This window comes from Python bivittatus, unplaced genomic scaffold (assembly GCF_059951505.1).
Source record: "Python bivittatus isolate LINGU-HERP-01145 unplaced genomic scaffold, Pbiv_v1 ctg000020_np1212, whole genome shotgun sequence".
Taxonomy (NCBI): domain Eukaryota; kingdom Metazoa; phylum Chordata; class Lepidosauria; order Squamata; family Pythonidae; genus Python; species Python bivittatus.
In genome coordinates this window covers 114310363-114335166 of record NW_028277030.1, presented here as the reverse complement: position 1 = coordinate 114335166, position 24804 = coordinate 114310363, and the positions used below count along the sequence as shown (strand labels likewise).

At 38.8% G+C, this 24804-nt stretch overlaps 1 protein-coding gene across 1 annotated transcript in view; it reads left to right on the top strand.

Annotated features, from left to right (window-relative positions):
• Positions 1–24804, top strand: part of HHAT (hedgehog acyltransferase) — a 195595-nt gene that overhangs the window by 63343 nt on the left and 107448 nt on the right. The window contains exon 9 of the mRNA XM_088132577.1: positions 22530–22565. Coding sequence (XP_087988703.1) covers positions 22530–22565 — 36 coding nt within the window. The remainder of the gene's footprint in view (positions 1–22529; positions 22566–24804) is intronic.

The window sequence follows — 24804 nt, the reverse complement described above, 5'->3', positions numbered from 1 at the left end:
ACAGCCCTGGGGGCACCCAAAACTGCCTGTGCCACCGCATTCTGTACCTGCAGCTTCCGGATACTTTTCAAGGGTAGCCCCATGTAGAGCCTTACTTTATCATTCCTTGGGGAACAATTTGTATATTGTTGTTTAGCTTTTCAGTCGCCATAATGTTAGTGGCTCATGTTTTTTTTAACAGTTGCTTTTGCTATTTGAGTTAATATTATCAGGTTTATACATTTTGTTCTATGATTGCTATTATTACTTTCTCCATTGTGCGTCTCATGATGTTACTGGACAGAACACAAAAATGCTAAACTGGCAAGGTGAGAATGAGGATAAAGAGACTTGTCATCTCTTTTAGCTCTTTTTCTTTTTTCTTTTTATCTATTTCCTTCCCATTTTGAACCACGGAGATAATTTATTTAGACTAGCTCTCAAGCTGGTGTAGATAGCTCTCTGGGTTGGGAGTATGGTGTAGGCGAGTCTTCATCTTCTCCTTTCAATCATCACTATCCCACATTTCCAATGTCAGGCTTGACACTGGATTTTCCTGTTTGAGGTTGGAACCTTCCCTCTAATCTTGTGTCTCCAAGAGTTACACGATTGCTGCCCAAATGAGCCAATTTTTAAAATTATCCTTGTATTTGAGCACTTGCCTCTAAATCATAGGCAAGAAGAAACTGCACGCATTCAAAGCTCACTAGGATTCAAGCAAGCTTTTCAATAATTGATCAGCAGTATTAAAAGCTAGTAACAAATAATGGCTTTTCAGTGGGACTACAGGTAGTTGTGATCTAGAAAGAGACACTGTCTGACAGTGGAAAGACACAGCTGTTTTAAGAGAATTGCAGAGAGGTGCTATGTTTAGATTCCTGTGCACTCTAAAACACATTTTTTGAATTGAATCTGAAGCACTGCACAGCCCTATTGCCTAGGATAAGGTGATTAGTGCTTTCAGATGTAAATAAACAAACAAACCTGGGGGGATCCTTACCCTCAGGAATAAATATGCTGCCTATTACTGCATCTAAGGATCTTTAGGTTCAGCCATGATCAGGAATGTAAGGTATTCTGTTTGATAAAGAGGTGGTTAAAATCCAAGAGCAGAGATTTTGTATGCTTCTAGTACTTGCAAATTAAGCATTAAAAACAACAACAACAGGATTTTAATGGCCACCTAAATTTGATGGATTTAACTAAGCTTCAAAAACAGGGTAGAAATTACTTTCAAAACTTACAGATTGAAAGTAAAAGGAGCTATCACCCGAAGTGCATATTCTGCTTTTGAAAATATTTTAAAGAGCAGTTTAAATTTAAAAATGAGTTGTGTATCATTCTACAAGTAGATTTAATATAGGGCTCTTCTTCCTTTGGTGGGACATTAGTCACTCATAGATGTTAATGTGGTAGCTGATGGTTACGAATAAGCTATGGACTGAAGCCTTGTTGAAGAAACAGTTGGGTATAAATGAGATACGATAACTTCATTTGTTAATGTTTTAGTATAATTGACTACTGTTTACCTTTTATTTAAGATTATTAGGTTAAACCCATAAAATCAACAAACAAATTTATAATACAGTTAACATTAAAATAAATTATATAGCAACAGCAAATAAAATCTCAGTTTAAAAAATGTAATATTCTGTTGGAATAGAGCTCTTTATATTTTTCCTAAAGGCCAGCAAAAAAAGACTGCACTGATTCCTGTGGGAGAGAGAATATTTCCAAGACTGATTGATTGATTTGAATTATATCGTGACTTTCTGCTTGGTTAAATATTCAAGATAGTTAAAATTTAAAGCAGAATATGTAAAAGTTAAAAGAAAGCCAGTTTGGTGTACTGTAGTGGTTAAGGCATCAGACTAGAAACCGGGAGACCATGAATTCTAGTCCTGCCTTAGGCACAAAACTATCTGGGTGACTTTGGCCAGTTACTCTCTCTCAGCCCTAGGAAGCAGACAGTGGCAAACCACTCCGAAAACCTTGCCAAGAAAACAGTCCAGGCAGTCGCCAGGAGTCAAAAACTGACTTGAATTCACACATACACACAAAAGTTAAAAACACTGTTTAAAATTAAGAATATAATAGATATAAAGAATCGTTTAACAGTTCAAAGCCTGGCAGGAGAGATGAAGATTGTTTAAATCCTGAAAATATGGGTACTCAGTGTAACACCAAGAGAGTACATTTCATAGCTTGGGAGCAATGCAGGAGAAGACCTTCTCCCATCTGGCAGAAAGACTGATAGATTACATTTACTAGGCCACCAAAGCTACTGAAGACTCAGAATGGTTTACAACTGATCACTAAAAGATCAGTTATACAAACGGTTACCAACAGCCCTAACAAGAACATAATATTGATGGCAAATATCAAGCTGAGTCTCTGACAGTAGGAGCATCTTCAAAAGACTTTCTCTTATAGAATTTAGTAACTGGACAGATACATAACAGATTGTAGGTTGTTCTGTGGGGGAAACTAAAGAAAACACCATATTTCTATTTGTTCAACTCTTCACTCTCCAAATAGCACTTTAGGTAGCCTGGGACCAAACCGTGTGTAGCCTTGACTATCATCCAGTCTGGTGTGGTGGCCCAATAACGGGAAGAGCCTTACAGTAATTGAGCATGAATTTGAGGTTTATTTATTTCATTTGTTGCATTTCTATCCTACCAAACCATCAAAAAATGTTAAGGTAGCTAATAATAGTAATAGAATAAAATATGGGACTAATCAAAAACAATAAAACAGTATCATATAGATACAAATATAAAACTGAATAAAACTCTGTTTTCATCTGCCATCATTCATGTCCACTATCAAGTTAACTATTTTGAGTGCAATTTTGCACTAAAATTGAGAATTATTTCTTTCAGGACCTTTTCTACTAGAATATTAACTGCATCAGCTTCTTTTGTATCTGTCTATAGCATACATGAGATGAATCCTCTCTTGGAAGGATTCATCAACCTAATATGAATAGGAAGGATGGAAAAAGAGCTTAATTGAATGCTGTTCAATTGATTCTTTCTGACATAGGATCTGGGGGACATTAGATGCCAACCATAAAAAACATTATAGGTTTAAAATAAATCTCAAGAAAATTCCATGGAAATATGAAATATTTCATATGTCCATCTATTGTAAGTGGAAAGATATTGTTGAGCCATTCAAAAGGATGCTTTTTCAGTTGAGAATTCATTAAAACAACCATGTTGCAAATATAATAAAAACGTAATTGGGGGATAGGGGCATGAATATGTGTCATTACTGAAAAATATTAGTAATAATATGCAGTTATTTACCCCAACTTGGCACCAAGTTGGTTCGGAATATGGAACTTTTACTCTAGCACATCTGGACGTGCCAGATTGAGGAAAGCAGATTTACAGCATTGCCAATTATAATCAGTGATGAATTCATTGATTGTTTAGCTATTGAGAGGAAGATGTAAAAGTAGCAAGAAAGTTTTAAAAAGCTATAACACTATCCTTTCTGGGATTGGAAATATTTTTTTTTCTGTTTCATGCTTGGGGTTAGGCTAGACTGAATGTTGGGGCATCACAACTGGATTTCAAGTTGCTTTCCTTCTTTTTCGGTAAGAGCTCTGGGGGTCAGGCCATTTTTATTCACACAGTGGCATGGCAGCGGGAGGAAAGCAAAGGCATTCCCATTCTGAGCTTAGATCATCCTCTCTGTTTCCTTTTGTAGCCATAGTAAAGATGATCTTGATTTTTTCTTGGGTTCATCTTCCCAATTACTACATCCTTCAGAAGCTAAAGAACATCTTCTGTCATCCCCGCTCCACAAAATCAATGTGTAAAAAGGGGGAGATTTTGATAGGGGAAATGTCTGGTGGCAAAATGTTGGCACTCTTAGTTTCTGCATGAGCCCTCTCAAAGCAGATTTTCCAGTTTAAGAAAAAATAATGGAAAGAACCTTACAGAAATTGAGCATGTATTTGAGGTTTATTTATTTCATTTATTGGATTTCTATCCTACCAACCCATCAGAAAATGTTAAGGTAGCTAATAATAATAATAGAATAAAATATAGGACTAGTCAAAAACAGTAAAACAGAGCATTATATAGATACAAATATAAAACTGAATAAAACTCTATTGTCATCTGCAAGTCATTCATGTCCACTACCAAGTTAACTATTTTGATGTAATTTTGCACTAAAATTGAAAACTATCTCATTTCTTTCAGGACCTTTTCTACTAGGATATAAACTGCATCGACTTCTTTTGTATCTTCATATAGTGTACATGAGATGAATCCTCTCTTGAAAGGAAACATTCAAATATTATATAAAATCCTAAAAGAGATTTGCCACCCACTCTAACCCAAGGCATGGGGAAAAAGCCAGGTTTTCAAAGACTTTTTAAAAATAGTCAGAGTGGCACCCATATGGATCTTTGGGGGGATATTGTTCCAGGCAGGAACCATGACAGAAAACGCCTACTCCCTGGGTCCTGTTAAGTGGCATTGTTTAATTAACAGGAGCGAAAGTGTGTCACTGTCTGATTGTACAGGACAGGCAGAAATGACAGGATAGGCAATCCCTCAGATCTTTAGGCCCTATGCCATGAAGGGCTATATAGGTAGTAACCAGCATCTTCAACTGTACCCAGAAGCTAAGTGGTACTAGTGCAGCTCATAGGATAGGGATGTTTCATAGGCATATTGTAGCATGCCTACCACTGCCTGTGCCACTCCCTTCTGGACAAGCTGCAACTACTTAGTAGTTGTCAGGGGCACTTGAAGATAGAGCCATCAGATTTTCAAGCAGGAGCTGTGAGTCCAAGAAAATCCACAAGTTGCAAAACAGTGCCAGATGGGGTAGTGCAATCCCATGCAGGCCTGAATGTGGAAACTGTCCAGATCCAGGAGGTCCAAAGCCTCACAGCCACTTAATCTTGCTGGGGTTGAATCTATTCCTCCCCATCTGGACTCTTGCAGCCTCCAGACACTGGGACAACAGCATCAAGTGGATGGCTCAGGGTTGAGATATATGCATCATCAGTATACTGATGATACCTAACCCAAGACCAATGGATGGCCTTGCCAAGCAGCCTTAAGACAGACAGAAACTTTATTTTGGTGAATGTTAAACAAAAGGAGTGACAGCACTGAGCCTTGAGACACCCCACAAGTAAGGGTCCTTGGCTCACAGAGAAAGGAAGAGAACCACTGTAGCACATCCGAATTAAACCCACAAGACTTTGCCTCAGGCAGCTCAACCAGACTTGTCCAGTCAGAGTGCAACTCTGAGTGGATCCAAGTGACTTTATACATCAGACAGCTAGAATATTCCTCACATGGCCCTGCAGGTGTGGGTCATCAATCCCCAGCAGGGAACAAGTCATCCTAATCGTGGTTTCCAAGTGGTTGCAGTAAGAGCACAGAAATAGCTGTGTTGTGCCACTCTTATTGCCACAGTGTAATTCTGGATATGGGCTCTTATTTTTTGTGCTTGGTTGGATTCACTCTTCCTCTTTTTCCAATAGCTCTCTAGGGGGTCTTTTCTAGTGCTTCATTTCTTGGAGTTCCTTAGAGAATGAAGGTGCATCGGAGCAGTCCGATCCAAAGCCTTCATCATATCCTCATTCAAACTACACCTATGGCCTCAGTTGAACTGGCCACCACTTCTTTGGGGATAATCCCAGCTTCCACTGGAACTCTTCTGGGGCAGATGGATCTAACAAGTCCTATCTCCTTGGGGATGGGGTGGTACTAGCAAGGCCAAAAAGCAGTCAGTGAGTAATCTGACCATGGCAAAGGACTGATGGTAATGTCCTCCAATGTAAGATCACACTGCAACTGCCCCAAGACAAAACCCAGATCTAACGTGTGATCCCAAAGTGCGTCAGACCTTCAGTGATTTAGGTCAGGTTTATTTATTTATTTAACAAATTTATATTGCTGCCCAATTCGCACATAGTGACTCTGGGTGGCTTACAGAGTAAAATCCCCAATACAAAAAAACCATCAACTCCCACCCCCAGCAGCAGCCAAAAACTCAATCAAAACAACCACTTGATCGACTCCTTTTCAGCTTGGGGTCCCCAGGCCCACTGGCAAAACCATGTCTTCAGGGCCTTCTGGAACAACATCAAGGTGGGGACCAATCTTATCTCAGAGGGAATACCATTACACAGAGAGGGGGCCACCACGGAAAAGGCCATTCTTTGTGGTCCTATCAGATGTACTTCCCTCAACGATGGGACCCGCAACATACCCAGCCTCCCCGCTTTGGTGGGCTGGGTAGATGTGACTGGGGAAAAGCGGTCCTGCAAATAACCAGGTCCCAAGCCACATAGGGCTTTAAAGGTGATAACCAGCACCTTGAATTGGACTTGGAAGCAAATCAGCAACCAATGCAGCTCCCATAAAAGAGGTGACACGTGCAAATCTGGACTTGGGCAGAACTATGTGGGCCACTGCATTTTGAATCAACTGAAGCTTCCGGATACTCTTCAAGGGCAGCCCCATGTAGAGCGCATGAGGACATGTGAGCAGGGTGCACCACTGGGAGGAAGTGTACTTCCTTGTACTTTTCCCCTTTAACTCTTGCTCACAAGTAATCTATCGCTCTCCTAACAGGAATGTTTTGTCTCTTACCCATCTTTTGTCACCTTAGCTCTGACTCACCAGTAATCTTTCTCTTACTGAAAAGCTTTGCCTCTTTTCTCCTTTACTCTTGAGTAACCTTTGTGTTTTACTTTAAATCTGTGACTCATTTGGCTTCTTTGTGTCAAGTTTGTGTGCATGAAGCAATCTATGGCTTAGTCTGTGTTTCTTGCACCCCATATCTCCACACCTTTTTATACCCTTTCCAAACTTTGAGTTTTGTTTCTTCCTCTATGCGTGTAATGGTATGTGGGAATAACTTTGAGAGATGGGGGAAAGAGGTGTTGCCAAGGGAATGATTAGATAAGAGGGGGCATAGCCCGCAACTGCAAAATGGGAATAGAAATAAACTCAGAAAGGATCTTTCGTAACTTACTAGGCTGTAAAAAGAGTTGGAGGGAGTTCTGTACTTTAAGACTTGCAAGATTCTGTTAATGTAGTCACCACCCTGTCCCCATCCTTCCCCCCACCAAAAAAAAAAAAACTGTTAAAATTGTTGTGATGCAATCTTTTGCAGTTGGTACTTGGAATGGTCTCCTTTTGATATTAGAGGAACAGTTACTATAACATCACATAAATACCTGATGAATTCCTTTGTGAATGATAGAAACAATTTTATGTTACTATATTTTCCCAGTTACACACAAATGTGCACACTGAGCTCAGGTCACAACAGTTAAACAGAACAAAACCTCCAACAATATAGGAAGGCAAGAGCAAAGCTTGCCAACAATCCCAAAGCAATACAGTTTTCAGCTTGGGCATTTTAAATGTCTTCTGGAAGGACAGAAGAATACACCCTCTCTTCATTTAGTGATTGAGTTCTGTTCCAACAACTTGGTTGTTAAGCAAAATGGTTGCTAAGTGAACATGTGACTGAGAGAGAGAGAGAGAGAGAGAGAGAGAGAGACCACAAAGATCACTGGTGCTGCCATTTTAGATAAAGTTCTCATACAGTTACACCAGTGTTACTCTCACTCTGGCATGCATTGTTGTCAGGTGCCCAAAATTTGGACGTAAATGCTCACATTGGTCAGAAAATGAATGTTTTATTACCATTTATTACTGTCTAATTTGCAAATGGTCAGTAACCAAGGTAGTTGCTAAATGAGGACTGGGTATACATACAGAGTCTGTAATGCCCACCAAAACTAGTATTTGCAACCCATTTGCATTTGCACAATCTTTACAATAGTGGGAACATTTTTGTGATTCATAGAGGATGTACCCAGACAGCTTTGTGTTATTTGCCTGTAAAATAAAGCACAGCCCAACCTATATGTTAAACCCTCATAAACTCTGATTGTGATTCCATAAACCACAGGAACTCTAAGTTACCGATAAGAATCCTTTTTAAAAAAACAGTCATACCTGATAGGTAGACTCAGACATATAGTTGTGAGTGATCATCTTCTGCTTGGCCATGTTATTAACAGCTGTTTTTCTTTCAACATTTACTCCAACATCACCCCCTCCAGTTCTAAACAATAACAACAGAGATGTGGCTGGTCCCTGCTGCTGTCCTGGCTAGAATAAATAAATTAAAAGGGAGAGCAAACAATCAGCTCACTCACAAACCACAGAACAACAGCCCAGTCACTGTTCTTAGAAGAATGGGAACACTAGCAAGAGTGTTGGAACACTTGAAACGGTCATTTCAAGTCAAAACATTTTACACATCCCTTTGAGGTTAAAAAAAACCCCAGAGGCGTTTTCACAAGGGAAAATGGAGGATAATGTTCTTCATAGTATCAAGTAAGCAATTGGTTGGTTTGGGGAAAGTTTATTGTCAACAGTGGTGATAGCCTCTATCTTTCTAATTTTTTGCCCCCCATCTCTCCCCCTTGGGGCAGTCCCCACCAGTAAATGGCAACAGCCTTCAGTTCTCTATGGAAAAACACGTCTTCAGTGTTCATTTTGTGGCAGCTAACTCACACGTACTTACTTTTCTCTTTTGCTCATTCACTATAGTGCACTGCATCTGAAAAGAATAATTAAATATTATCTTCGTCCATATGGAACTTGTGTCTATATTTTTGTGTTATGAAAGTTAGGCAGAAGCAGAACTTCCCCAAGGCTACTGGTGAATTATGGGTCAATTTCAATTATCTAAAAATCTTACTGAGCTTGCCCTCCACATCCCTTGAGTTATGACTCCTTCATGCCTTTACAGTTAAAATAATGAATCACAGTTACCCATGGGGTTGAGAGAGAGAGATTATTTCTTCTTTGCCTTCTGTATTGGAAGGCAGAAACAAAGTATATATTGGGTGTATCGAAGTCAGGCTGTGCTGTGCTTTGGAATTGGTTGAGAAGAGAGGCTTCAGAATGGGTAGGAGCATGAATGCAACAGCCCTCTAATTCAGTAAAGCATCTGTTTCCATCTGTGTGGATGCAGAAGATGCCTCCCCATAGCAGCCCTGCAGTCCTAGGAAAGCTTGTAGTTTTAATGCCCTGTAGGCAGGAGCAGTATTTGCACTTCTGTGTTTCCAAAAGGGTCTCTTCTCAAGTGAATCTGAAGCACTGCATAACCCCAGTGTAAGTTGCAGGCTGCTTTAAGAGGGGTTGGCTGGCAGAAAGTTGTCTTGTGCTGTTGATTCAGAGCTGCAGAGATTATGCCTGGTTTATGGCAGCTTTGTGCAATTATTTTATCTCTTTGCAACAGAAAAGTGAGCTGGTAAATGTACAGAACAGTAAATGTGTTATTTTCAACCATATTCTAGAGTGCTATCAAAGGAAGACAGCATACCAGTTATATCATTGCAGCATAAAAGCACATAAGGTACACATTCAGTTGGAAGAAAAGAATTCAACGCATGTCTAACTCACTGAGAGCAATCATCCATCAGTCACTTGAAAAATAAGTGGGTAGAAGATAGGGGAAATACATCACATTGGAGTGGAGTGATTATCTGTACAGCAGCATTTTTTTCTCATCCCATTTCCTATGGAAAATCCTCTTCCAGATCTGGATGTGGAGGGGGAGTTGTGTGGAAAGGAAGAGGGGAATTGTACGTCTTTCAGATCTGTACATACAAAGCTTTCTGTCAATGGGATGGTGAAGAGCTTGGCTAACTTCTGGATCCATTTACTCTCTCCTATTCTGACTCCCAGGTTCATAACAATGTGAAAGAGGAGTTATCTTTGTTGTAACAATATATAATGTCTAGCTAGATGGCAGCATTCAGCTTTCCAAGATCAACTAACCAGGGTTGGACCTGGTTAATATTTGTATGGGTAAACACCAGAGGTATACACTGGATGGGAAATTGGGGAAAAAAATCTCAGAAGGTGGCTGTGGCAAGATACTTTTGTTCTGTTGACAAGAAAACTACATGGATTTATTTGTGAAATCACTAGGAATTAAGTTTGGCTCAAAGGAGGCTTTACACTGAATAGTCACAGATTTTCCAGTGATTATTCCCACAATGAAATTGTTGTTGCTTTTATTATAGCATGATCCTGTTCATGCCTACTCAAAAGCAAGCTTCACTGAAAATGGTTTAATCCTATTAATATGTGCGGGAGTGCAGACTTGATAATGAATCTAAGGCTTAGGTTTGAGGACAAGTGCTGATAACATAACATTCAAATGTCTTGAAGCAAAAAAGTGTTTCTAAAAAGTCACACACATTGATTTGACCAGGATAAAAGAAGAAAGGGATCAATAGGCTATCACAGATGCAAAATTCAATTAAAACACTAAGATACCATTTATGTTGACTATGTATAAATCCCCAGATTCCACATTTCCAAAATCATTAAAATGTAATAAACATAGCCTAGCTATGTAGAAAACTAAACAGGTTTGTGCATAATATCGAACTGCAATAAACCTCTAACAATCAATCAACTAAGACACAACCAAGAGTAATGGTTTAATCTGTACCAATAGAAGCGAATATGTGTAGCTCAGGGTTGAACTGTGGAGTCCTTGGGGTTCTCAGAGGAGCTCAGAGAACTCCAAACTCCATGGTTGAATCTGTGTCTGTTGCTATAGCTGTGAGCTATTTTGTTCTGTCTTTAGAATAGAAAGTTAAAATGAACTAGTTTTAACTATTCTTTCCACTGAGTAGATAATGCTGGGCGCGTGGAAACTCCTAACAACCTTCAGATCTGTATTAAAAAAACATGAAACTGATCCTCTGTATGTCTGATTAACATGTCTGTGATTGAGTGAAGTCTGCAACATAGTTACCCTCCCAGAAGATCTTGGGAGATCTCTGCTGACTGATCCACAAGAACAAACCTTTCGCTCATATGGAATTCCTGCTGTTTTCTCTTCCAAAACTGCTGAACACATTAAATATAATTTTGCCAGTATTAGTTCTCTCCTCAAACTGAATCTGGTGACTTCCTTCGAATAGGGTTACTCTAAACTATAGGAGCTTAAACCATGGTGCATTTTTGTGGTTTTGGGCAAAGTCATTAAAATATCCTGGATCTGAGTTTTGATTTCATATTTGCCATTCATCCCATCCAAATATGCAAAATAAATATCAGAGCAATTTTCTACAGCAACACCATTACATATCTGGTGTGGCCTTTACACAAACTCAGAGTTCATTGCTCTTGTAGATCATAGTAGGAAGGTGACATTCAGGCATCTGTTTGAGTTTTAGCTGATAGTTGGAGACAAGATGTTAAAAGATGGACCCATAAATAGGTATCATTTTCTAGTCCTGAGATATAAGCAAGGTGTTTGCTTGTTGGTCTTGGGTGTTCCTAGAATTAACTTGGTCTTTGGGTGTTCCCAGAATTAATAGAAAATATATGTAGTTCAGGATTGAACTGTGGAGTCCTTGGGGTTCTCTGAGCTTGGTTGCTTTCTTGCAAATGTTTTATTACCCAGCTGTATAACATCTTCAGTGCTAGAATGGAGTGGGGTTTGCTCTCTGTTTATATACAGTGGCAGCAAACCCCACTCCATTCTAGCACTGAAGTTATTATCTAGCCAGGCAATGAATCATTTGCAAGAAAACAACCAAGCTCAGAGAACCCCAAGGACTCCACAGTTCCCAGAATTAATCTTACAGTGCATTTCTGAGTGCAATTGAAGTTGCTAGATTTGCAATTCATGCAATACTTAGGATAAATATTTAGAATCTATTAGTTTGGTAACAGAGGTAACTTGCCTTTTCGTTAATCCATTGAGTAACTGTTCGGCACTTAGTCTGGCTGCCTTTATAAGCGGTTACCATGAACCTTAGACAGGAAACATCATTCCCAGGTATCTATATTGCTTAACTTGTTTAATGGCATTCTGTCAGTTTGCTGCCTCTCATCCTCAATGCGTCTCCAAAAACAATGACTTTTTTATATGATTGATTGCACAGTAAGTATCCACACTATCCAATAGCCTTTTCAAGCCTATCTGGGTTGGGATAGAAGAACCTTGTCATCTGCATATGCTACAAGTGCAGGCTTTCTGCCACCAGTAGACTGGGAGTGGTGTTGGGGGGACTGCTCCTATCATTAATGTAAAAATTGAACAAAAAACGGCCAGCATATATCTCTGTGTGATTCTCCTAGATGTACTTATAGGTTCAGACAAAATTAAGCTAGAATCAGTTTAACTTTTAGTGAAGTATTTGCATTTAATGTTCAAATCTGATTTCTGTCCAAATTCATAATATCTAACTTTTTGCATGGCAAATCTTGATTAATAGAACTGAAGGTTGCCTTCAGGTCAGTGAAGATAGCATATACTGTGCCTTTTTCATACTTTGCATATTTACATATTGAATGATCTAAAACAAATCCATTATCAATCATGGAATTGGGTTCCATCAGCCAGGGAATGCTGGCTGGCAGGGCCCAGGAGGTGTGTCTTTTCTGCCATAGCGCTCGCCCTATGGAATATTCTCCCTCCAGAGATTAGGATGGCCCTGACCCTACTAACCTTTCACAAGGCACTGAAGACCTGGTTCTGTGCCCAGGCCTAGGGCCCCGAGGCTGTGAAGAATCTCGTCTCCTGGCTGTGTTAACAACCATTAATAGTGATATTTCCTCAGGTGCTGTGTATTTTAATTTTTGTATCTCTGAAAGAATTAGTTTTTAATTTATTTTAAGATTGTTAGCCATGCAGAGTCATTTGCTGAGATGGGCAGCCATATAAATCAAATCAAATCAAATTTAAAAAATCACGATGTTGTTGTTCTACCCATAAAGTCAGAATTATTGATAAGATTAACAAGTATATCTGTTTTTCTTTAATAATTAAAGCTTAAAATACCAGTCTAGATGTGCATAAGGAGGAGTGCATGGCTTTTCCAGGTGAAGGTCCCACTTCACCTTTGAGTGGTATATCAAGCACCACTTTCCAAATGTAATGAATGGGATCAGTTAAGAAGTATTTAATTTGATTTTGTTTACATTTACATGCAAACACAAATATCATTACTCTTCGTGTCATGTACTTGAGCATTTCCCCCTTCTGTTACATTAAAAGTTATATTGGAGTAACAACTTATGAAGGTTTCTGGGGACCCCAGCCAAATGTTTGGAGTTCCGGTTGTACTCCTCTGTATGAAGACTATACATTAAATATGGTTCTTCTGCAATTTTTCAGTATTCTGCAAAATTGAAAAATTCTGTTTAGTCTGTATTAAAAATACAATACAATATTTTGAAATAAAATAATCCTGGGCATACAGCATGCCAAATGAAAGGAGGAAGGGAGAGAGGAAAGCACTGGACCTTTTCGCTTTTGCAATCAGATTTTAAGTAGAAGGGAATAAAATGATGAAAGGAGTACTGGAAATCCAAGGCTGCTGTGGAAAACTCTACTTGAGGTCTAGCACCAAGAATAGGATGGCTAAGCTTTCTGGGATTGCCAGGACTAGTATGCCCCCTTTATATAATCCCTTTCCGCTAGCACTGCAAAATCCTTTGCCCTCACTCTGTCCAGTGGATATGGATTATGGTTGCTCAATCTTAGATGAAAGCCTAAACTGATTCAGAATCAACCAGTGAAATTTATAATTAAGTCAAAAAATGATGGTCTGCCTGCTGTGCTTTATTCCATCTTCCACATCTTCCTCCATTCCAGTTGGCAAATATGTGCTCTGGCAGGTAGGTCCTCCAAGTCACCATTCTCTGCCTTTGATGGCCATTTCATACTGAGCTGCCCGTCTGTCTGCCATAAAAGGCTGGAGGTTATGGAGGAGGGGTTGGGTGTGTCTGCTCAGTAGTGCAACAGTGTAATGCTGGCCATTTATTTGTTTTGTTTTTTGAAATGTTCAACAGTGGAAGAGTGAAATGCTGGTCCTTTGTTTTAGTTTTTTTTTTTTAATTTTAATTGGGAGATGTGTCAAGAGTTGTGCCCAAAGTTCCCCTTCTGGAAGAACTGTAAAACTGTGGTGTTTTGTCTGCTTGTTTTCAAGTTCAGTGGAAGATGGTGGAATGCTGCCCACCCTCTTTTTTAAAAAAAAAATACATGAACTTGACAAGAGTGCTGCCAGTTGCCTTGGAGCTCAAATGACTGGAAGAACTGTAAAATTGATATATTTTATTTTCCTCCCCACCTGTGCTGAAAAAACATGCTTACCAAGGGGAAACAATTGGCATTTGCTTTCCTGGCATGGGGGTGGTAGAGGAAGAAGCAAGGAATCCATCAATCAAGAGTTATGTGGTCTGGACAGAATACCTGCCATCACTGAGGCCAAAGTGGAAGAAAGAGTTGAAACTTAAAAAAGGATTTCTTCAGTCACATTCATTTCCAGCTAGTTTATGCATGGGGGACAAGCAGCTGAAGACTGCAGAGAGGAAAAGCCTTTAGTCTACTCCAACACATTGGTTGAATGGTTCTGTTATTTTTTTAATAGTAATTTATTAAAAATTACACTTACAAAAAGAATGAAAAGAAAAAGTAGAAGGTGCAGGAAAAAAAAGAAAATAGAAAAGAAATAGAAAAGAAAGAAAAATAAGAATATAGTAAATAAAAGGAAATATATAATGAAATGACTTCCCCCTTCATCACAAGTATAAACAATTTTAGTAACTTATCACCTCCTATTAAAATACAACAAATGATCTCTTCTTCCCATACATATCCCATCTCTTATCTATAAACAAATCCTTAAAACCTCATCATTTCAGTCCTGATGTCAGCAAGAGTCCATTAAAGGTTACCAGAGGTAACGTATCTATTTTAACCTTGATAAAATAAACCCACTTTATATTCCTTCCTTTTACTTTTAACAATCTTGATCTTTAATTGCTTCAAAGAATGTCCTAGAATTTGATTTCTTTTCATTTTTTCTTTGTTCCTTCTCACAAAATTCTTCAAAGCTTTAACAAGCCTCTTTTGTAAATCCAATATAGGAAAGATACCCTGGTCACTTTTTTGGTTCGTTATTTATATATCCCTTTTAATTATTAAGACATCAGCCAGTTTCTTTTGTATGTCCACTGTAGCATCTTTTCCCATATCATTCTTGTACCCTGTCATTTTTAAATCCACTTTCAGATCAGTCTCAGACTTGTCCGATAAAACTTGTTCCTCTTCCATAGCATCTTTTAAGCACAGTCTGTCTTCAGAGGTAGACATTCTTAAAATTAACTTGTGGGTCCATTGTTCAAAAATATCCTTCAATATGTCCAATGTTAAATATTTTGCTCCATTCTGTATTAGTAAGTCAAATTGAAGTGTTCTTCTCCTTTAATTGTGATCTTTAGTTCCTTCTAGCGTCCAATTTTTAAAGTCTTGTCTTACTATTTTTTTTTAATTTAAAAGAAAAACATTTTCCCATGGGAAAGATTCTTATAATTAATTCCAAAATCTTATTTCAAAACTATCTGGACCCTTAGTCTGTTTGTAACTTTCCAAAATCGAAGTTCTAATCACCCTTTTGTTGTTTTTAATTTTTTTTTAATCCTTAAACTTGTATTTAAAACTTCTTTCTCTAAGGATTGAAGGAAACTCACCCGGTGTTTTCAGACTTGTCAATCCAAAAGTTCCTAATAGCTAAAAAACAGTTAACAAGCAATTTTTGAAAGTGTTTAGAAAAGGAAATATGTGAATCCAGTATCCTTTGAAAAGGCACTGACTGCAGTTTGAGCAAGATAGCTATTTTCTTGTCTCCCAGAGCTCTAAATCCACTGGAGACTGCTGTCTTGTGGTCTCCTTGCAAGGAGCAACTGTCTGGAGCACTTGTGGGCAATCTCAAGTCCTCTCCTTGTCCAGAGGGGAATTATGAAGAGCCGGTCTACTCACCAGCTCTTCATTCCGCTGCGGTAGTCAACTCCACTTTTAGCAAAGCCATCTTTTGTTCGCCATATCTTCCCCAGAAGTCCCGAATGGTTCAGTTATAATGCTAAACACATATGAACAGCTTGGATCCATATGGTTTGGATATATGGTGAAAGAATAACGAAGGGACTTAGCTGACTTTAAGGTGAGCCAGAAGATGCCGTCTTGCTGCTGGCTAGATTGAAGATGGAAATAGCAAGGTTTGGGCCAGTCTGCTGTTCTTTCCAGCACTGAACAGTGTGGGAGGGAGAAGTAACAGGATTGCTGACATTCCGCTGTGTAGCTCACTACTCTCCATGGTCAGTTGCTTAGTGCTGCAGACAATTGAAGAATATAAAGTTAGGGGGAGTTGGGGGTTTTCAAAGCACAGGGAGATGAAAATGTATTCCTCCATTTTTTGTGTAGTGAGCTGGGAAGGGTGTGTGTGTGAGTGAGAGAGAGAGAAAGAGAGACTGAATCTACAAAACAAGTTAAGCAATTCATTACTGGCATGAAATCATCCATTTTTCTTAATTCAGTAAACTATGTTTAAGGAAGCTTTGGCTTGGTACGATGTGTGAATGAGATTAGTAGTTGAAGAAAAATGCTGTGTGTGTGTGTGCTTTTGCCAATGTGTGCATGAGTGAGAGAGAGCACAAATACTTGAGGGATTGCCCACTTGCCCGCAGCCTTACCCACCGCCAGCGCATATAGTCCACAACCTGATACCTGCTGCCTGTATTTCTGTGTGAAAAAGACTTATGAATGACACTTTGCAAAAAATGGAAACTAAAACCATATCCATGCTGGTGTTCCACTGATGTGCATTTCAAAGTTCCAGGTGATTTGCTTCTAACTGTGGTTAGCCCCTTATCTGCCCTGTCTCTATGCCTTGACATCTAACCAACCGCGATTCTTTCACCTCTGAGACATTGTTCAGCAGCTGAAGTCTGAAAGCAATGAAAGGGCAGACAAGCTGACATATTCTTTTCTCTTCCTCTGTGAGCCAGTTTCTGAAGATCTTTTGGCTTCTTTGTGCTAAATTAATTTTAATCGAGGTTATTAAAATCTTGATGAGTCCATTGAATAAAAATGAGCTATTTTTTAAAGATAATTTTAGTACTGTAAACATGATTCACCAAACTATTTTACATGCCTTTCACCTCCTACACAGATTAGATTGAATTTAATAAATGAATTATTCCTGAGATTGAGTGTCTGGGAAATTTGCCTATATTTTGGAACTGCCCACAGTGCTAAGATACCCTGGTCATAGGGATTCATTCCTTCAATCAAAAGAGGGGAAAAAAAAGAATTGCTTCTGAAATCTAACCTGAAAGGCCAGATGTTACCTACTTTAATCAGAGAATGTATCATAAGAACTGGGTGTTTTCAAACTGGGTTTTACATCAGGTGGAAAAATATGCAGCTTCGACTATTGTTACAATAATTCATAGTCTTTCTTCTGTTAATTACTTTAGCAAAGAATTTGCCCCCATGGCTTTCAGAATTAAAGTGTTGTATTTTTTAATAGCTGCAAACCTGAAAAAAAGGGACCATATTATCACTGATTTTGCCAGCCTCACTTGAAGAATTTTTGGCTAAAAAGAGTAAGGTAAAAGTGCATGCATGCATGCATGCATGCATGCATGAATAAATAAATAAATTCAGAGTTAGAAAGGTACTCAGCAAAAATAACAATTTGGTTGGCGGGATGAAGGGAGATCTACACAATAACACGCTATGCAATCTTTTAATTCTACAGGATCTATTGATTGCTCAGAAAAGAAAAGATAGGATGGATGATCTTCACATTAAAAATCTATCCGTGGGATGCCCCCTTTTCTACTCCTGCAATTAAGTAATATAAACTTCAATTCACAAAGAAACAGAAAGAAGCAACTTTTAGATAGCAAGTCCAAAGTGCAATGAGGGATGTGCTCAGAGCAATTCATGGAACTTTTATTTTTCTGAAAGCCCAGGAAAATGACATTAAGATAAAAAATTATTTACCCCACACTCAAGTTTCTTTCTCTTCTCTCTCCCTCTTTCATTCTCCCCACCCCCATGCTTTCTCTTATAAATAGGCATCTTCTTCTCAGAATAAATCGAAAGGGGACCTCTAGGAGAGGAGAAAAAAAATTGTGGAGGGTTCAGGAATCATGTCATGGAGGGAATCTGTATAAAAATAATTTGTTGAATCTTTAGGTTCTCCTTGTGATGATGAAGATGATACTCCAAACACAGTGTGCAGTTGTGAGTCAGTCAAGAAACCAGTGCAGAAAAACAGTTTGGGGCTCCTTGCTTTGCATGCACATCCTTCCTGAATCTCCACAAAGGCATTTCACATTTCTTAGGCATCCTAACACACAGGATTCTGATACAGTGGAACCTCGGGTTACGAACGCTTCTGTTCACGAACTTTTCGGGTGACGACCAGCTCCGGCCGCAAAATTTTGCTTTGGTTTGCGAACTCCGCCTCGGGTTATGAACAGGATCCGTGGCCATTTTCCCTCCCGTGACCCGGTCCGCAGCCATTTTCCCGCCCGTGACATGTGGTCCGCGGCCATTTTCCGCCCCTGACACGTGGTCCGCGGCCATTTGCCACCCCTGACACGTGGTCGTAGGGAGGGGGACTCTCCCTCCAAGCAATAGCTGCCTCCCTGTCCTCCCCGCCAGAACGAATTAACGGTAATTACATTGAACCTTATGGGAAAATTTGCTTCGGGTCGCGACCAATTCAGGTCGCGACCAGAGTCATGGAACAAATTAACTTTATAAACCGAGGTTCAACTGTATTTGCAAAGTTCCACAAGAAGTAGAGGCCAAATTTCACTTATTACTCACTGTGAAATGCTTTGCCAAATTCTAGCCGGTAAGACAAATTGTTCTTTTATCACATATTCTTCTTTCCTGACAGAGGGAAGGAAAGATTCACACTTCTGATATGAAAGGTTTATTTATTCATAGGAATAATAGTACCGACACAGAGAGATGGCCTTGTTCGACAAATGCCTCACCATCTGTACAAATGCCCTTTTGGATGGAAATATTGAATATTGATGCTTATGTTTGTATTATTCCTTAACATCACAAAACACAGGAACACAAACTCCAGAGTTTAATTGTATTTCTCTTTGCTTTTGTTTTCATTATTGATTTATTTTTATTTTTCAGCTATGTTTTCTTTTTTATACATTTTGTTTGTTCAGTAAAAACACACACACACACAAAACCAGACTCCCTTCCCAAGCTTCCCCAAACATTCCTGTTGTTTCAGGCTCTTGTGCCAATTTACTGGGAAGGAACTTTGCTTGACCTCAATCCACGCTCTGTTTTCAAGCCTTTTATTGACAGGTTTTAAGCCCCTTTTCTTCCTTCATCTCAAGGTCGACCTGACTCCTCCAACTATTATTTTCATATCTCCTGCTGCATCTCTTCCCTCAGTTGCTCTTGCTTCCTTTTAGGCTATCTTCCCTCCAAACCAAAGCCTCATTTAGGTGTTTAACATTGGAGCCCTTACCATATGAGAGCTCAAGTTAAGACCTGTCCCCTTCCCCCTCCCCCCGCCCCTTGCTCCAACAAAGTGGGCTTTTCATGCTAGATCATCTCCTCCTCATCTGGTCCACCTGCTTAGCATGACTGTCCATAGGCAAAAAGCCACACGTATAAGCTTTCCTTCTGCAGAACTCCTGAGAATGAGGGCACCAATGGTATTACCCAGAATGCATACATGTTGGATACTAGATTATGAACCTTTGAATGGGGGTGTTTTTCTCAGCTGATCGGTGACACGGCTTTAAATTCAGCTATTTATTGGCTGTTGGTACAGCAGTTGCACTGGCCCTTTAAGTTACTAAAAGTTTGGTGTCTCCCACCCCACCTTCTTTGCTCTCTGGGATGGTTTCCCATTAAGTGAAACATTTAGATTTTTATTCTCATGACTAATACACATCATGTAAGATTCCTTAGGTGATATGTTCTGTCCATAAACTATCCTTTCCTCAAATGAGCAATCTATGAACTAAACAGTATACTGTACAGATGAGCTGATGCTGTTCCTCACATGAGACTTAAAGAAAATCTTTACTGAAATCCATCCAGTATCCAGCCAGAACTGGAGTCTTCTCTCTCTCACACACATACACAGACATTGTCCTCCACTTTCTTTTAGACTTATTTTCACGTGGACACTGGGAAAGAAGCCTGAAAATTGCATGAGAACTGGGGAGGTGGTTAGGTGGTTGAGGAGCCAAGTTGTGATACTGACTGCAGCCTGTTGTTTTAGACACTCATTTTGTTCCATAATATGTTGCTATCTTCCCAGTAAATTCTGAGACCTGATCACCATTCATTTATGACAGCAAGAAGAAATGGTCTCTACCAACACCATATTCCATTGCTTTGCCTGGAGACAAATATCATTTCAATAAAGTAGAATAAAAGGCAAACCAGAAGCCTTTTTAGAAAACCTGGCTACAGCACTCATGCTGCACTACTGACTAGACTGGACTGTTTGATGGGTAGCTTATTGAAGTCTGATCTAGGGATCCAGGAGTTCTTGATGATTACTAGCTTCAGTTTCCTCTTAAAGAATTGCCTTTGCAAAAAAGATGAGGAAAGGCGGTTTATTGGTCTAAAATCTTCACAAGTTTCTGAAAATAAATTAGAAGGAAAACGACGTGCATCATGTGTATCAACCATCTCCCATTCCTCCTGACTCTTGGCCATGTTCATTTGTGATGATGAAATCCAGTGACATCTGGAGAGCAGAGCATATTTTGACTACCCCAGTATAAAATTGTTTGCTGTGTAAATAAGATTGTCTCTAGAAGATGATCTCCCTACCCTTTGCCTTCTCTAGTCAATGTGCAGCCCCTTCTCTTCTGACCTAAATTGCTTCAGTAAATAAATGATGGAGAGAAAGCCTGGGCAGGTTTGAAGTGATATGATCTGACATTACGGAGTTGTCTGTTTTTACAAATTAGGGCCTGACCTGTAATAAGCATGATGTAGCCTACATTCTGTTTTATAAGCTGCATGGTAAGGCAGTAACAGTGTCAAACCAAGGCTATTTTAAAAATAGACATGCTGAGAAATAAATGCTACAGGTGAAATTAGAACTGTTGGCAAATAACTTTAGAGCATCTGTGATATCATAGGACAGTGGTTTTCAATTTTTTTCATCTCATGCCACACTAACAAGGTGCTAAAATTGTTAAGGCCCACCATCAGTTTTTTAAAGACTCGTTTTTTAAAAAAATGAGTATTAAGATTGTATTTAACGTTCAATAACTAAAATTTTAATAATTGTGTTATTTTTTTAAGAAAATAAATTTGTGGGAAATCTGTGCTTGGTGATGTTTCATGATGTCCCTTGTCCAAGAGCGGATGGTTGACAAGCATACCCTCAACTCCTCCTCTAGAGTTTGAAGCCACAACCTGTTGTTGCTCTTCATTGTGTTCATAACAGAGAAACCAGCCTCATATAGATAAGATGTTGAGAAAGGAGGAAGTGCTTTAATTGCCATCTTTGTGATGATGGGATATTCCTTAGAGGAGAAATGGAGGCAGTCCACCCCTGGTGATGTCACAGAGGCAGGGTTCTGGCTATGCAGCTGTACAGCACTTTCCGTCATTTAATTGTGGCTTATTGATGTGGCACATCTGCAGATCTTTTGCAGCACACGTGCTGTGGCACAGTGGTTGAAAACCACTGCCTTAGAATCTGACTCATAATTTCCACTGACTTTATCATAATTGAAAACTAGTAGGTTACACACAAGTTTGGCTTTCAGGTGTGAGCAAAACCATTGAATCCTTTTGTTTTGTTTGGCAATATGGCTTTCTGATTGAATGGACTCTTCTGCCAACTGAGGGTTAGACTTTTGTCTGGGTATATTTCAAACTTCCCCACTTTTGAGATAAATGGATGGATGGATGGATGAATGGATGGATATATATGGAGATTTTGTATTTGAATGTGTGCTGAATGTTCAACTGGAGTTTAGATACTTAGGTGTAATGATAGATCTTGGAAATAAATATTCACATACAAGAAAACAACAAGATGCAGAAATCCATGTTTGTATGCATCCACACATATCCTGAGGTCTTTCAAAATTTTGTCATTCTTAATATTCTTTTAGGAGTTGGAGTAGTCAGAAAGGTCACCAAACTTCCAAAATTAGTTTTTTGTGGAAGACAGGAGAACCTGAGAAACCCAGGCAGGTCTGAGTAAAGTGATTGCATAGGCCTTTTGATTCTGTACCTATTTTTAGATCAGTAGCATAATTTCATTTCTATTTATTTTTTAAAGTGTGATTTCAAGCTCATTTTTCAGTCTGAATCAAAGGTCACACCTTCATGTCCCACTAAGCAAAGTTTAAAGGCAGGAAAATCTGTAGTGAATCTTAGACATCAGTGCTTTCTCCATCTATTTTCCTATGTGGCTAGAAGAAAGAGTTCAGAAATATTTTTCCTGCTTTTTGCTTAGTTGTAGTTTTTCATTTCATCAGAACCATGATTAATATTAATTGGATTATCAATTAGAATAAGTTTTCATTATCATAATTTGATCATGCTTTCTAATCCGCCTCTCATACACATTATAATTTTCTTTCTTTCTTTCTTTCTTTGTCCTCCCCTTCCTTCCCCTTCCCTTCCTTCCACAGAAGTTTTGATGTTGGATTGCATAGGTTTCTTATCAGGTAAGTCAGAATGTTTTGTTATTGTATATCAGTCCTGAATAAGGTCTGAAATCCAGTGAGGGTTCTTTTCTTTTTTTTTATCATACTTCCTATGATAGTTTGTACTACTCTGAGGTGATCCACTAGTATTTGAGTTTTGTTTTGGTTTTATTTATTTGATTTCAGCACTGCCCGACTCCAAATAACTCTGCTAAAGTTATGAAGGGATTTCTATCTCAACAAATAAGATGGATTAAAACCCAAGGTTTTATGAGCAGACTTCTGCTCCCTCCAGTCTCAAAAATGGTTCTGGTGGGATGGAGAATGCTCTCGAGTAGACTTTCAAAGTCCTTGACTATAGAAGGGAAAAGAAATCACTTTCTCCCGGCCCCCAGTTCTACTAGTAGAAGGGTTTATTCAGCAGAAACATTTCACCCTTTATGTCAAGAAACATGTAGAATGATTTAGTAGTAGAACTTGAAAACAGGACTTGAATACAAATTGTTTAGCATTCTCTGCCAGACAGCAAATTAATGTATAGGCCCTACAATACAGTTCTCAGGCCATGTTTTATTTATTTAAGCATTATTTGATGCTAAGTACCAGAGAGAAGGACACCATTTCATTGGCAGACTGATGGAGTAAATGTGGAAAAGCGATTTTCCCTCAATGTAAATATAACTTCTCAGTTTTCCAGAAGAGGGGGCAAAAAGAGGAAGCAGATCCAAATTAGGTTCCTTAGTTCATTTAATATTTATTAGTCAAGAAGTAAAATAAATATGAAATGTAAGCGTCAGTGGACAACCGGATAACAGTAAAAAACTGGATAGATTTTTAATGATATATGCAGAAATATTAATATGCAAAATAAGAAAATGGCAGATACCTGAGAGAATCTCTGATATTTTGCTGTTTCATTAAACTGCTGTATGGGAAGGCTTTTTGCTAATGAGAAGAGAGATTGGTGATTTGCAATCTTGCTTCTGTCTGCATTATTATCATTATACCTTCATGATAATGGGATTTGTGGGAATAGTTTCATCAGAAAAGAAGACACTTCATTCTTTTGATGTTTAAGAGGTTGGCGTGACTGCAAAGTTGTTTTTTCCCCCCAGAGATTCATACGCAAATTCACTTTAAAAAAAAAAGCCCTGGAAATGAGCTCTTAAATCTGTAAGGTTATTTGCTGACCTAATGCAAAATTGTGTCTTCTTGAAAGCACTGTTTTGCTGTTGTTGGAGAAAAAAGGGATACAGGAAAAAGTGCCAGAATATATTTTGCTTTTGAGATAGTGCATATTCTTCATATCTGGAAAATGATGCTACAAAATCACTTTTTGTTAAGACTGTAAGATAAAGCATCTGTTTTATAGATTTTTTTTTTAATTTTAAAAAATCTAGCTCACATTTACATCATTTAGAGGATATAGTGTATATTTTGTTGTGATGTAACAGCCAATGATTAAGTCTGTTAACGTTAATTAATACATCAATTTATATCACTTCAGCAAATGGTGACTGGGACCACAGTTCTCAGGTACTTTCATTTTGTGGGAAGTGTGGTATCACTCTGTAAGTATGTGAGAAAAGAACCCTGGACATATTTTTGCTTAATACTACTATAACAGAGTTTCAGGTAGCAGATTGTGACTAATCAAAGTGTTAGTGTTTCTCAGATTTAACAACGGGGCAGTATCTGAATGAAAGGAATATATGACTTATGTGGTATATAGCTGGCCGTTGTGCTTACAGCTATCTGTTTAGCAGTATTTAGTTCTTACTTTCCAATTTGGTATATGATTGTCTGCATTCAGCCATGACTTCCTGCTGGTTGTTTATCCACGCAGAAACCGAAACAAGTGCATTGTGCTAGCCAGCTGATCACAGAAGGTGAGATTAGGAGTTAGTTTAATTTTCCATAGAAAAATATTCTCATAGAATGAGGAAGGGCTATTGGACTGGCATTGGAGTTGTCTCAAAATAGAGGAGCTCTGGGAAGAAGAAGCACTTGGTGGAGGTGTGTAATGGCTGACAAATAAGATGGATCTACACAGCAGTAGCTGATGAAAATTGATGGTTTTGAGAGAGCACATAGATGGCGGATAAGCCTAAATGGGACTGCTAAAGCTTTGTTTTGTTCCTGGGATGTTGGTTTGAGGGGAGCTTAAAACCTGCAGAGCACAATCTGGAGAAGTGGAGAAACAAAGAGGAGAGGTTTTGAGACCCTGTCTACCCTTTTCAGATGACCACTGGTGAAAGTT